This window comes from Hylobates moloch, unplaced genomic scaffold, assembly GCF_009828535.3.
Source record: "Hylobates moloch isolate HMO894 unplaced genomic scaffold, HMol_V3 SCAFFOLD_12, whole genome shotgun sequence".
In the NCBI taxonomy this organism is placed as follows: domain Eukaryota; kingdom Metazoa; phylum Chordata; class Mammalia; order Primates; family Hylobatidae; genus Hylobates; species Hylobates moloch.
The window spans coordinates 28,985,001-28,999,690 of NW_026652287.1; the positions used below are offsets into that span (position 1 = coordinate 28,985,001).

At 41.2% G+C, this 14,690-nt stretch overlaps 1 protein-coding gene across 12 annotated transcripts in view; it reads left to right on the forward strand.

The window, feature by feature from the left end:
* Nucleotides 1-14,690, forward strand: part of GLT8D2 (glycosyltransferase 8 domain containing 2) — a 73,765-nt gene that overhangs the window by 57,646 nt on the left and 1,429 nt on the right. For 11 of the 12 annotated variants that reach the window (XM_058424718.1, XM_058424717.1, XM_032168852.2 and 8 more), the window contains 6 exons: nt 1,458-1,629; nt 5,256-5,373; nt 7,228-7,312; nt 7,916-8,028; nt 10,556-10,722; nt 11,551-11,663. In XM_058424718.1, the coding sequence (XP_058280701.1) occupies nt 1,458-1,629; nt 5,256-5,373; nt 7,228-7,312; nt 7,916-8,028; nt 10,556-10,722; nt 11,551-11,663 (768 nt within the window). Of the gene's footprint in view, nt 1-1,457; nt 1,630-5,255; nt 5,374-7,227; nt 7,313-7,915; nt 8,029-10,555; nt 10,723-11,550; nt 11,664-12,614; nt 12,705-14,690 lie in introns of those variants that run through there. The other variant, XM_058424723.1, reaches the window with a different exon arrangement.

The window sequence follows — 14,690 nt, forward strand, 5'->3', positions numbered from 1 at the left end:
AGCATGGAATGTTCTTCCATTTGTTTGTGTCCTCTTTTATTTTGTTGAGCAGTGATTTGTAGTTCTCCTTGAAGAGATCCTTCATGTCCCTTGTAAGTTGGATTCCTAGGTATTTTATTCTCTTTGAAGCAATTGTGAATGGGAGTTCACTCATGATTTGGCTCTCTGTTTGTCTGTTATTGGTGTATAAGAATGCTTGTGATTTTTGCACATTGATTTTATATCCTGAGACTTTGCTGAAGTTGCTTATCAGCTTAAGGAGATTATGGGCTGAGATGATGGGGTTTTCTAAATATACAATCATGTCATCTGCCAACAGGGACCATTTGACTTCCTCTTTTCCTAATTGAATACTCTTTATTTCTTTCTCCTGCCTGATTGCCCTGGCCAGAACTTCCAACACTATGTTAAATAGGAGTGGTGAGAGAGGGCATCCCTGTCTTGTGCCAGTTTTCAAAGGGAATGCTTCCAGTTTTTGCTGATTCAGTATGATATTGGCTGTGGGTTTGTCATAAATAGCTCTTATTATTTTGAGATACATCCCATCAATACCTAATTTATTGAGAGTTTTTAGCATGAAGGGCTGTTGAATTTTGTCAAAGGCCTTTTCTGCATCTATTGAGATAGTCATGGGTGTTTTGTCTTTGGTTTTATTTATATGCTGGATTACGTTTATTGATTTGTGTATGTTGAACCAGCCTTGCATCCCAGGGATGAAGCCCACTTGATCATGGTGAATAAACTTTTTGATGTGCTGGTGGATTCAGTTTGCCAGTATTTTTTTGAGGATTTTTGCATCGATGTTCATCAGGGATATAATCTCAGAAGCAGAGAGAGTTTCATCATTTCAGCATTTTTTTTTTCTAATCTATCATCCTGCAAACTCAAGAATTTCTATTAGTCGTTGGTTTCTTTAACTCTTTGGGGGTATGGTTTCAATAGCGACATAAACAAAATAGAAGCTTATTTCCTCTCTGAAGTATAAGTCTGATGTATCAGTTCCACAGTTATCCAGATCAAGATTCCTTCTATATTATGGTTTTGGTGACCTCAACAAGTAGCTTCCATCTTGTGGTCTAAGCTGGCTACTCTAACTCCCACCGTCATACCAACAGTCCAGCCAATGGGAAAGGGGAAAGGCAAGGGGGTGGGTGAGCATTCCTTTGAAGGGTAGACCCAGCAGTGGCACACATTACTTAAACTAACATCCCATTGGTCAGAACTTGATCATATAGAGCTGCACGGGAGTCTGGTAAAATAGTCTTCGTGGTTGGCTATGTACCAGCTAAAATTCCAAAGTTCTTTTCTAAGAGAAGACAGAATGATTAGATATTGAAGAACAATCAGCAGTCTCTTCCACACTATGCCATCTTCCCCCAGGAGTATGGAAGATGCATTAAACTGGCTCTACTGTGAAATTCTTTCATGTTTCAAGACACCAGTTTTTATGTTTCCAGATGATGAATCCGAGACTCCTGAAGAACTGGAAGAAGAGATTCCTGTGGTGATTTGTGCTGCAGCAGGAAGGATGGGTGCCACTATGGCTGCCATCAATAGCATCTACAGCAACACTGACGCCAACATCTTGTTTTATGTAGTGGGACTCCGGAATACTCTGACTCGAATACGGTAAGTTGTGTCTTACAGACTTTGGCACTTTCTGTTTCCTTCCCCTCCCTCCTTCCCTCCCTCCCTCCCTCTTCTTCTTGTTCTTCTTTTCTTTCTTTCTTGCTTTCTCTCCCTTTCTCTCTTTCTCTCCCTCTCTCTCTCTCTCTCTGTCTTTCTCTCTTTCTTTCTGATAGGATCTTGCTCTGTTGCTCAGACTGGAGTGGGCAGTGGCACAATCACAGCTCACTGCAGCCTTGACCTCCCTGGCTCAAGCAATCCTTCTGTTTCCACCTCCCAAGTAGCTAAGACTGCAGGTGCATGCTACCACACCCAGCTCATTTTCTAAATTTTGTGGAGAGTGAGTCTCTCTTTGTTGCCTAGGTTGGTCTTGAAATCCTGGGTTCAAGCAATCCTCCCTCCTCAGCCTCCCAAAATGCTGGGATTTCAGGTGTGAGCCACCACACCTGGCCTCTACTTTCTTATATTTCCTTAAATAGATTTCCTTTCTTTTTGGATTAAGAAAAAATAAACAGAAAATTAAAATTTGAACATATTATAAAAATGAAAGCTAATTGTAAAATCTTGGTTTGGAGAGTGCCTCTCTGAGCCCAGAAATCATCCAGAAAAATGGACAGATTTGACTGCATAACATTTAAAAACTTTACAATGATGAAAAAGTACAAGTGAAGCTATTCATACAATAGATTAGGACCAAGTATTTTTAACATGTATTATAGACAAAGAATTACTATCCAAAATATAGAGTTGTTACGAAAATTTTTAAACATCATTAAAAAATGGGCATAGGATATAACCAGATAATTCACAGAGGAAAAAGATACAAATGGCTTATAAACATGAAAAGCTGTTGTAGGCTGGGTGAGGTGGCTCACTCCTATATTTCCAACACTTTGGGAGGCCAAGGAAAAAGGATGACTTGGGATCAGGCTCGAGACCAGCCTGGGCAACATAACAAAACCTCTGTCTCTACTAAAAATTTTAGAAATTAGCCAAGGGTGGTGATACATAGCGGGAGGCTGAGGTGGAAGGATCCCTTGAGCCCAGGAGTTTGAGGCTGCTGTGAGCTATGATTGCATCGCTTAACTCCAGGCTGGGCAACAGAGTGAGCCTTGTTTCAGCTAAAAATAAATAAATAAGGCTGGGCGCGGTGGCTCACTCCTGTAATCCTAATACTTTGGGAGGCCAAGGGGGGCAGATCACCTGAAGTCAAGAATTTGAGACCAGCCTGGCCAATATGGTGAAACCCCGTCTCTACTAAAGATACAAAAATTTGCTGGGCATGTTGGCACATTCCTGTAATCCCAGCTACTGGGGAGGCTGAGGCCAGAGAATGGCTTCAACCCAGGAGGTGGAGGTTGCAGTGAGCTGAGATCGTGCCACTGCACTCCAGCCTGGGTGACAGAGTGAGACTGCATCTCCAAAAATAAAAAATAATAAATAAATAAATAAGTAAGTAAAGTATTTCTGTTATTAATAGGAAAATGTGAATTGAAACATTTTTGCATTGTTGAAAATGAAAATAAAAATGAAAACATATATGTCACTTCAGTGACATAATTCTTCACTCATCAGGTTGGCAAAAATTAAACAGAACAACATTACCCAGTGCAGGAAAATGGACATGCTTATTCCTTATTTACACAATGTGCATTTTCTAAGTTGGTAAAGCATTTGGCAAGGTCAACATGGCAATATCTATCAAAAGGTTGTATGCATATATAATTGGACTCACATGCCATTTCCTCTTCCAGGAATCTGTGCTACAAAAATTCAAGTACATATTACCAAAATATGTGTACAACAATGCTAGTTTCAGCATTATGTGAATTAGTGAAAACATTTCAAAGTGCTGAAATGTCCACCAATGGAAGAATATTTAAATGAACTGTGAAATATGATCCAGATGTTAAAGAAAGAAGGCACTCTGTCTAAACAGACATAGGAGATTCCCAAGGCATATTGTTAAGTGGAAAAAACTAGTTGCAGTATAACTCGTATAGTATGATCTACTTTATGAAATTCAAAACCCCTAACTGTAAGTGTGTACATGTACGTGTATGTGTTTCTGTGAAGAAAAAGAACTGGAAAGCTATCAAATTGTCAATACTGACTATCTCTTGGGAGGACAGAGGAATCTGGGAGGGTGCTGATGAAGGGAAGTTCAGGGTGTTTCAGTATTATTTGATCATTCAAAAGGAGAATATATTTACATACTGCTTTTATAATTAAATGTTTTTGTAGTGGTGCCATCAGGAGGTACTGAGATCTGTAAAGGTGTTTGCCTATAATCTAAATGGCCCTTGGCTGCCCTGGGTTTTGATGTCTTGTGTATGCTTTCTGTATTTTCTGTCTCATTTCTCACTCTCCTTATCATACTATTGCTCATCATTCACTTAGCCTGTTGTTAACAGCCCATTAACTATCCATGGGTATGAAAACTAGATAACCAAATCCAAAAGGATGGCATATATGAGGTTTCTGGGCAAGGGTTTGTCCTTAACAAAAGGCATGACCTCATGACTTTCTGACTTTGGCCAGGGGCTGTTTCCCAGTTCTTGCTGTCCAGTCTACTCCCTGCCCCCTTTTACATATTTTAAAGTTTTTTTTTTCATTGAAGTAGAATCTCAAAACAGAAAATTGTATAGATCCAGTGTGCAGTTTACTGGATCGTCACAAAGTAAACACACTCATGTAACATCCAGCATGTTCTCACTAACACTTAGTATAATCAGTCTTTTCAAGTTTGCCATTTTGATTAGTGTCCAGTGGTATCTAGAAATTTGAGGTTTCCTTATTTCTAGTGTCATTGAACACTTTTCCCACACACTTTGTAACCATTTGGAAGTAAGTGTTCAAGTCTCTTGCCTATTTTTCTGTTAGTCTGTCTTTTTTTAATTGACAAGGCCAATTATTTTTTCAGATTTTGCAGATCTAAATTTGGTTCACATTTAATTCTTTTGTTGATTTTTAGTCAACAACAAATACTACCCTAGGTGGCTTTAGTCATTGGACACTTTATTTTGAGATTATTTCTACCAAGAATCTCATTATGAATTGGATACAAGATAAAAATTCTGCAAGACCAAGAAAACAGAAGGGGAGAGGGAGGGAGAAGAGAAGAAGGGGAACGAAGACAGACGGGGAAGATAAAGGGACTGAATCAAAGAGACAAAGGTAAATTCAAATCAGCCTTGGAGTCAAAACAGCAGAGTAAAAATGACTTTGATCAAAGTTGAAGGTTCAGAATGTCCTGTTTCATAACATTTCAGAACTGTTACCACATGGCGAAGATAGTACCAGCAACCACAGATGCTGCTTTATAAGAAAGAACACTTTTCATTCTTCCTGTTTCCTGGAGAAATTATTTGGATCTGGGGAGAGATTTGGTTATTACTATTTTGCTTCATTTCCTTTGCAGAAAGAGTTACGTGATTGAGGGGGAAAAAGATTTAAAGTCAGACCAGATGGGGAGAAAAGTCAGAAGGATTTATTGGACTAAACTCTACTAAATTTACATACATTTTAATTTTAACTTTCTAGGGAGGCAACAGATTGACCCTGGGGCAATAGGCAAATGGAGGCAAGACTTGAAGGGTATACTAGAGGTTTTTTGGTCATCTTTTTAGAAAATGGATTGAACATTCCAAACTGAGAGAAATAAACTTCAAAATAGTGGAATTCAACCCGATGGTCCTCAAAGGGAAGATCAGACCAGACTCATCAAGGCCTGAATTGCTCCAGCCTGTAAGTAGGGACCACACAGGTGCTGGGGACAGTCCTTGGTGAGACCTTTGTTCAGTAAAGGAGTGCTAGTCACCGGGATGCATGTGGAATATTATTTTTGAAGCCTTGTGGTGTTGATCTCCACCAAACCCCACTTATTATAATTTATAAGCCAGCTGCTACAGAAAGGATTTAAGATGGTTTATAGAAGCACAATGAAGTTATTAAAGAAGAAGTGAAGCATTAAAAAAAATGTAGAATGCATTTATGGGTGTGAATATGTCTGTGGGGGTGGGAGCTGGAGGAGGGCCAGGTAGCTGAGGCCAAGAAAAATATCCCAAACCCACAGGCTGTTGGGATATTTAACTGTGATTGTACGTTAAATCTGCCTCTTGAGTGTCCGACAGCTAAGAAAAAACAGTAGTGTGATGGATTATATACTTCATAGTATTGACTAAGATAATATATTCAGGAGACACCATCTCTTTTCCTAGCATTGGAAATCTTAAGGTATTTTACTGCAAGAGTTCTTACAAAAGGAACCCTCTCCTGCGTAAAAAGTGGTGTTTTTGGCCAGACGCGCTGGCTCGTGCTTGTAATCCCAGCACTATGGGAGGCTGAGCAGGGAGGATTGCTTGAGCTCAGGAGTTTGAGACCAGCTTGCACAACATATTGAGACCCCGTTTATACTTAAAAAAGTTTTATTTAGTGGGCAAGCGTTGTTGCTCGTGCCTGTAATCCCAACAATTTGGGAGGCCAAGGCAGGCGGATCACGAGGTCAGGAGTTTGAGACCAGCCTGGCCAACATAGTGAAACCCTATCTCTATTAAAAATACAAAAATTAGATGGGCGTGGTGGCAGGCACCTGTAGCCCCAGCTACTCGAAAGGCTGAGGCAGGATAATTGCTTGAACCTGGGAGGTGGAGGTTGCAGTGAGCCGAGATCACGCCATTGCACTCCAGCCTAGGCAACAGAGTGAGACTCCGTCTCAAAAAAAAATTTTTTTTAATTAACTAGGCATGGTGGCATACCCCTGTAGTCCTAGCTACCTACTCAGGAGGCTGAGGTGGGAGGATTGTTTGAGTCTGGGAGTTCGAGGCTGTAGTGAGCTGTGATCATGCCACTGCACTCCAGCCTGGGCAACAGAGTGAGACCCTGTCTCAAAAAAGAAAAAAAAAAAGAGTGGTGTTTTTGATAGCAGTTTTACAGAAACTGCAGCCACCTTCTACATATGATTATTACTTAAATTCATCCCTGAAAATTTACTTAATTCTGAGCCCTCTGTCTATGAGATGATCTTCCCCCAATTCCAGATATTGTCAGAGTACAAGCTAAGACTTCAGAGTAAGCAATGTTGTCAGTAATGAAACTTCGAAGTTCCTACCCACAGGTCATGCTGCTCCTTTATCTGGTTCAAGGAGCTAAAAGGTTGAGCTTGCTGTTGGAATGACACGTGTGTGTGTGTGTGTGTGTGTGTGTGTGTGTGTGTGTGTATTTAAGGCTGATTTAATTGACAATTATCAAAATTACTGAATGTAGAGAAAGGCAGGCGATTTGTGCCCTAAAAGATTGACTAAGGAGCCTCTGTGACTCCCACTGCAGCAGTTCACAGAGATGAAAGTGGCAACAGCCTCGGTACTAGGGGGTTTGGATCTAGGAGAACAGCTGATCCGCCAGCACTGGCTTCAGCCTCAGGCCTCAGATAAGTTGAGCACTGGGAAGCTCAGATGAGACATCTTGCTAGCTCCTGTTTTATTCCGCTCCAAACCTGGAGCTGAGCTGAGGCCATGGTCAAAGCCAACTCTCCAGTACCCCCAGAAGACACTAAGCCCTTATGCCCCTCCCCCACCATCATTTCTTTTGTTGTTTTAACAGCTGAACTTTGTTCGATTTTATCTCCCTCTACTTATCCACCAACACGAGAAAGTCATCTATTTGGACGATGATGTAATTGTACAAGGTACTCTCGCTAACTGCCAAGAACACTTGGAAAAGAAGCAGCTGATAAGTAGAATAACAGTCTCTCTTCATTTTTCAAATAGCTAATTGCGCAGTGAGTTGCGACTGCTTATTTAAGTTGTGAGTACAGTATTGTTGTAAATGTGGAAGTATTTTGGAAACGGGTTGATACTTACTGAGACAATCCAGTTGACACTCTGATTGTCAAAACCTGCAATAAATAGCTTGGTAGCCTTTCCTTTCCCTGTATCCCTACAATGTATGGAAATAAAGTGTCACGGATGACACTCTTAGGAGTGAGCTAAGTTTTGGTGTTAAAATGTTGTGTTCTATCTCTTCCACTACAAGCAGGATACACATTGGTGTGGTACCTACTTAGCAACAGAAATAAAGAAATTAGATCAGTGCCAATTTGAACTCATCATCAAGTGGCTTTCTAAATCTGTAGGCACGACTCTTACTAAATAAATTATCAAGCTGCTTGAAATCAGGGATCCAGTACTCTTCTCCCATAGCAAAATCAAGAACTGTTTAAGCTCTAAGGCTCTATCTAGCCCGAAAACAAATGCTATAATGTTTTAATCGCCGGTGTTTCTAAATTCAGGTGATATCCAAGAACTGTATGACACCACCTTGGCCCTGGGCCACGCAGCGGCTTTTTCAGATGACTGCGATTTGCCCTCTGCTCAGGACATAAACAGACTCGTGGGACTTCAGGTGGGCATATGCTGTCTCGGAAATCCTCCCTTCACCCTACAACTCTGGCCCCTTCTCCCGCCTCTGCAACTCAAAATGAGTGTAACCTCTACCTTGAAAACCTTATGGGCCAGTCTGGACTGCTGGGAGGCAGAACAGTACAGGGGTCTAAGACTTTGGTTCATATCTCAGCTCCATGCCTTACCAACTCTGGGGTGACTTACTTTAACCCTGCAAAGTCCCACCTTCCTTACCTGAAATATGGGAACAATCATGTCTACTTTGTTGTGTCTTTGTGAGCAATAATGAAATAACATGATGTCCAAGTGTCCAGCATGAAATAAAAGCTCCAGAAATGATCATTGTTACCTAGGTTGCTCATCACCATGCTTTCTGTGAGAGATGATGTTTTCTGTAAAAAAGACTTGCTGAACCATTGGTTCTATTTTCAGAGTTTTGACCATCGCTTTTATCCCCCTTCCAGTAGAAGAAAATATTGATTTTTTTTTTTTTTTTTTTGAGACGGAGTCTCGCTCTGTCTCCCAGGCTGGAGTGCAGTGGCGCAATCTCGGCTCACTGCAAGCTCCGCCTCCCGGGTTCACACCATTCTCCTGCCTCAGCCTCTCCGAGTAGCTGGGACTACAGGCACCCGCCACCACGCCCGGCTAATTTTTTTGTATTTTTAGTAGAGACGGGGTTTCACCGTGGTCTCGATCTCCTGACCTTGTGATCTGCCCACCTCGGCCTCCCAAAGTGCTGGGATTACAAGCGTGAGCCACCGCACCCGGCCCTTGATTTTGTTAAGGGTGAAGATCTCCTTACCCTGATGGAACTGAGGAAAGTTGAACCTACATGCAATGCTGAAACCAAAGGGGTAGCCTCGAAATATGAGGTGTTATTAAGAGTTGTATGCTGTTTGTCAAAAAAGCTTCTAGCAAATAATTTTATGTGTGTGGCATTTTAAGGCACTTCAAGGCATAGGCTCTGGGATTAGATTCTATTTGGTCAAAATCTTGGCACTATCACTTGGTAGTCTTATGACCTCGGGCAAGTTACTTAGCCAGTTGTTTCTACCTCATTTGCCAAACGGATGTAATAATAGTACTTCCCTTGTAGTTATTGTGAGAATTAAATTAGTTAATACATATAAAGCTATTACATGAGAGTAATGAGGTAGTACATGTAAAGTTCTTAGAAAAGGGCCTGGTGTATAGAAAGTACTCAAGTATTTCCATGACTCCTGTGTGAGGTTTGAGAGCATCACATTAAGGAATTATAGATGATGACAGTCTATATGGGTGAAAGAATGTGTATGTCTTGCCCCGTACAACATTCATTCAACAATGACTTATTGAGTGCTTACTCTGTGCCTGACACTGTTTTAGGTACTAGTAATATGGTGAGCAAAATGAAGACTCCTGCTTTTGTGTATTTCACATTCTAGTGGGAACAGACAGACAGTAAACAAGTAAAATATTTAACAGAGGATTGGGTTGGAGGCGGGGCTGTATTTTAAATACGGTAATCAGGGAAGGCTCCACTGAGATTGTGCTGTTTGAACCTAAACTTGAAAGAATTGAGGGAACCACCTGTGCAGATGGTTATGGGGGAAACCCTCCAGGAAGTGGGAAGAACAAGTGTAAAGATCTTGAGACAGGGATGAGTCTGGTTCATTAAAGGTGGTCGCTGTTGCTGAGGGATCAAGAGGAGAATAACAGGAGTTGGAGAGGTATTGGAGGGTCAGATGATATAGGGTATGGCAGGCCATTTTAGGAACTCTGGCTGTTTCTGTGAATGAGATGGGAAGCTATTGGAGGAGCTTAGAGGAGATGAGTGACTAGAGACAGAGTGGGGTGGAAAATAGTGGCAGCAAGGATACTGGTTAGAAGGAACTTGCAGAAATCCAGTGAGTGGCAATTATGGCCTGAACAGGAAGGTAGCCGTGTAGTGGTAGTGGCAAGAGAAGTGTTTGGCTTCCGGCATTTTGAAGATGGGACCGACACGATTTGCTGAAATATTTGGATGAGAAGAGAGTGAGAAAAAAAGAGTCAAGGAGGACCTAATGACCCCAGGTTTTTTGCCCACGTAACTAGAAGGATAGAATTGCCACTGACTGAGGTGGGGCAGGTGCAGGGGAAGCAGGTTTGGGATAGGATTGGGATCAATTTTGGGATGTAAGTTGGAGCTGCCTTTACTAAGTATCTGAAAGGAGACATTTGGATGGCAGATGTAGCAGGAGTTGGAAGTCCAGAGGAGAGGTCAGGCTGTCAGATGGGTGGTATTTAGAGCCATGAGACTGGACAAGGCTGTTTATGGAGTTACTGCTAGAGAAAGGCACTAGTGCTGCACTCAGACTTAGGGCATTCAGTATTTAGAGGTTGGAGAAATGAGGGAAACCAGCAAAACAAAACAAAAACAACAAACTACCAAGTGGCCAGTGACACAGGAGGAAACCCAGAGATACTGCACAAGGGTTTCAAGAAAATTATCATTTTCCAGAAACAAAAGATTCGCTGGTCAAAAGCGTGCACATCCTGTTCCCTTACAGAATACATATATGGGCTATCTGGACTACCGGAAGAAGGCCATCAAAGACCTTGGCATCAGCCCCAGCACCTGCTCTTTCAATCCTGGTGTGATTGTTGCCAACATGACAGAATGGAAGCACCAGCGCATCACCAAGCAATTGGAGAAATGGATGCAAAAGAATGTGGAGTACGTGAAGACTTCTCTACCATTTTTTTTCCATGCTTGGAAACAAAATCATTCAGTTAATTTTCCACGCATAGTTCAAGGGTTAGAAATATTTCACAGTCATCTTAGGTCAGATTTTCTTACAGAGGCAATGTTAAGAAAGAAAAGGGGGCAGTCAATTAAAACCTTTCCTCAAAAGATATAAATCAGAGGAATCAAGATCCTGTGGAGTGAGGAGTCCCTGATTATACATTTTTCCTAGTAAGCTGTTGAAAAATGTGACTTGAATCTTTTCCACCTAACGATCTTCATTTATCTTAGTTGAGTTTCCCCTTCTAACATAGATTTGTTATTAAGGATTATTATATAAAGTCAACTTTGCTTTTTAAGGTTGATTTTTAAAATTTATAATTTTTCATTATCAGAGTTTTAAAATAGAGAAGTTAAAAATAACTCTAATACAACCACTATTATCACATCATTGTATTGCCTAGCAGTCTTGTGTATCTGGATATTTTAATACCATCATAACCTTGAATTTGCAAGTTATTCTAAATAATGTAGGATTTGAATTTGATCTCCTGTGTCTACTATTTAAAACCCTGGGAGTTAAAAATGGCAAAATATTAACACTGTTACTTTAGGTGATGTATATGGGAGTTCATGGTATTCTTACTATTTTGTGTATGTTTGACAATTTTCAAAACGAAAAGTTAGGGGAGAATGAAAGGCCATAAGTCTTAGTACATAGTAAGAGAATGTCTTACATCATTTACAATATTAGATTCGACTTTATCTGAGTTTGTGGGGGCTCCAGGCCAAATGTTGTTTTTCTATTTCATTTCTTAGGGAAAACCTCTATAGCAGCTCCCTGGGAGGAGGGGTGGCCACCTCCCCAATGCTGATTGTGTTTCATGGGAAATACTCCACAATTAACCCCCTGTGGCACATAAGGCACCTGGGTAAGTATTTTAGAAAAATGCAAATGTCCATTTTATTTTTAATTTCTGAGACAGAGTCTTGCTCTGCCACCCAGGCTGGAGTGCAATGGCACGATCTTGGTTCACTGGAACCTCCACTTGCCGGGTTCAAGCAATTCACCTGCCTCAGCATCTCGAGTAGCTGGGATTACAGATGTGTGCCACCACGCCTGGCTAGTTTTTGTATTTTTAGTGGAGATGAGGTTTCATCATGTTGGCCAGGCTGGTCTCAAACTCCTGACCTCAGGTGATCCACCCACTTCAGCCTCCCAAAGTGCTGGGATTAAGGCATGAGCCACCATGCCCGGCCGCAAATGTGCGTTTTATAGATCCAGTGAGTACCATGGCGAGGAGAGGGTGCTACATACAGCACCAGGTTGTTAAGTTCAAATCCTCCAGGTGACCTTGGACAAATGACTTAACCCTCAGTGCTCAGACTCAGCAAGTACAGCTGATATTCTTAGCTACCTAAGGGGCGTGTTTCTGATTTATGGAAAGCCATCAAACTTATGCTTAGCATATAGTATGTGCGCAGTAAACATTAACTATTATTAAGGGAACTTTCGGCCGGGTGCGGTGGCTCACGCTTGTAATCCCAGCACTTTGGGAGGCCGAGGCAGGTGGATCTCCTGAGGTCAAGAGTTCAAGACCAACCTGACCAACATGGTGAAACACATTTCTGCTAAAAATACAAAAATTCGCTGGGCATGGAGACAGGCACCTGTAATCCCAGCTACTTGGGAGGCTGAGGCAGGAGAATCGCTTGAACCTGGGAGGCGGAGGTTGTAGTGAGCTAAGATTGTGCCACTGCACTCCAGCCTGGGCGACAGGAGCGAAACTCCATCTCAAAAAAAAAAAAAAAAGAGAGAGAGTGAATTTTCACTGTCAAAACTTTATTGAAGTGTCAAGCCACACTTTTATCTTCTCTTGCAGTAACCTACAGTGGACAAAACCAAATAAATTAGCATAATGGCTTAGGATGAATTCAGAAAGCTGCCATTAAAATTTATCCTTTAAAAAGCAGTTGACTCTGTACTCTGTGAGTCCCTTAAGTCTTTTATTCACTACACAAGTGTAGGGTTTAAAGTATGAATTGGAATTCCAATTATGATTTTGGGCAGGTTACTGAATACGTGTAAATTGCTTAGCATAGAGCCTAGCATATCCACTCTAACACATGGCCACAATCCCTTATCCAAAACCGCTGGGCCAGACATGTTTAGAAGTTTAAAAGGGTTTGGATTTTAAAAAGGTAATGTGGTGCTGAGTGGGATCTAGGTTTTACTGCCAAAGAAGTTACTAAAAAGCCTTTTGTTCAGACCTTTGGGGATTATTTTATAATTGGAGACAATGGATATGGACTTATATTTACCAAGTGTCCATTACATTGCCAAGAACTGGACTAGGTTCTGTTAAGTAAGGTGAATATTATTTCTAATTCTTACAACAACCCTGCAAGGTGTTATGTCCCATAATCTTTTTTTTTTTTAAAAGGACATAATTGTGGATGCTGAGTTCCTGTCTGCTCTTGATGATTCTGTGGGTTGCTTCTGCATCATTCACAGAATCCTCTGATTTTCCCGAGCATGTGTATGCACAAAAGAGTGCCACAGGGAAGTTAGTGTTCTGTCTGATTTGATTTAGTCATGTTGGGTTCAACATTAGGTCAGATATCAACCTTTCCATGTGCAGATCCCATCAAAGTAGGTCTATTTTTAAAAATGTGTAGGAACAGTTATGCAGAGCTTAGATCAGTAAGGTTACAGCATTTTATGATCTTGAGACAGAGACTCAGAATTACATTTTATGAAACATCCAACTTAGGCCAGCATGATGGCTCATGCCTGTAATCCCAGTACTTTGGGAGGCTGAAGCAGGTGGATCACTTGAGGTCAGGAGTTCAAGACCAGCCTGGCCAACATGGTGAAACCCCATCTCTACTAAAAATACGAAAAATTAGCTGGGCATGGTGGCACGTGCCTGTGATTCCAGTTATTCGGGAGGCGGAGGCAGGAGAACAGCCGAAACCCAGGAGGCAGAAATTGAAGTGAGCAAAAATCACGCCACTGCACTCCAGTCTGGGTGACAGAGCTAGACTCCATCTCAAAAGAAAAAAAAAAAAAAGAAAAGAAAAAAAAGAGAGAAATATCTAACTTACCGACAAGTAGGAAGGGACATATTCTTCCCAAAGGAAAGATGTCGTTTTTCTTTGTAGAACAGAGCTGAGAGGCTGAGGCAGGAGAATGGCGTGAACCCGGGAGGCGGAGCTTGCAGTGAGCCGAGATCGCACCACTGCACTCCAGCCTGGGCGACAGAGCGAGACTCCATCTCAAAAAAAAAAAAAAAAAAAAAAAAAAAGAACAGAGCTTCCATCTGTGCTGAACGTTTTGGAATCAGGGATGGTGTGCAAAGTAAATCTATACAAAAATCATTTGAAAAATGAGGTTTTAGGGTGTTCTAGAGGCAGAAGGGCAACATAACACTAATGGGCATCAAGTTTGGGTCTAAACAGGCAGGCTTAACATTTTTTAAATTTACAAAATATATTTAGCTAAAAGCAAATTCATCACCCAAATTGCAAGCCCCTCTGAGGTAGTTTGCACAGCCCTTCAGTTACCAAGCCAAGAGATGAGGATGCCCTACTTAGTAGAGACTTTCCATGGAAGGTGCCTCTTCCCAAATGAGTATTTCCTTTGTATAGACTCTGATGATTGATAATTATTCCAATTATGCTGCGATAGCTTCAAACAACTAGTTTCTCTTCTGCATCTGCCGTCACAGCTATGTTTATTAGTAACAGAAGCCAGGTTGTGTTGTTGTTAACGTCATATAATAGAATAACATAACCCTAGCAAATCAACCCTCTTGTAATTCAATGGACTTTCAGCTGCTTAAAGAATATATATATCAAATTCCTTTTCATGGAAAGAAAGTTGAACACTATAGAGATTTTTAAAAAATTTTACATTCACACCACCTTAATGTAGTTCTAGAATAGGTATTCTAAAA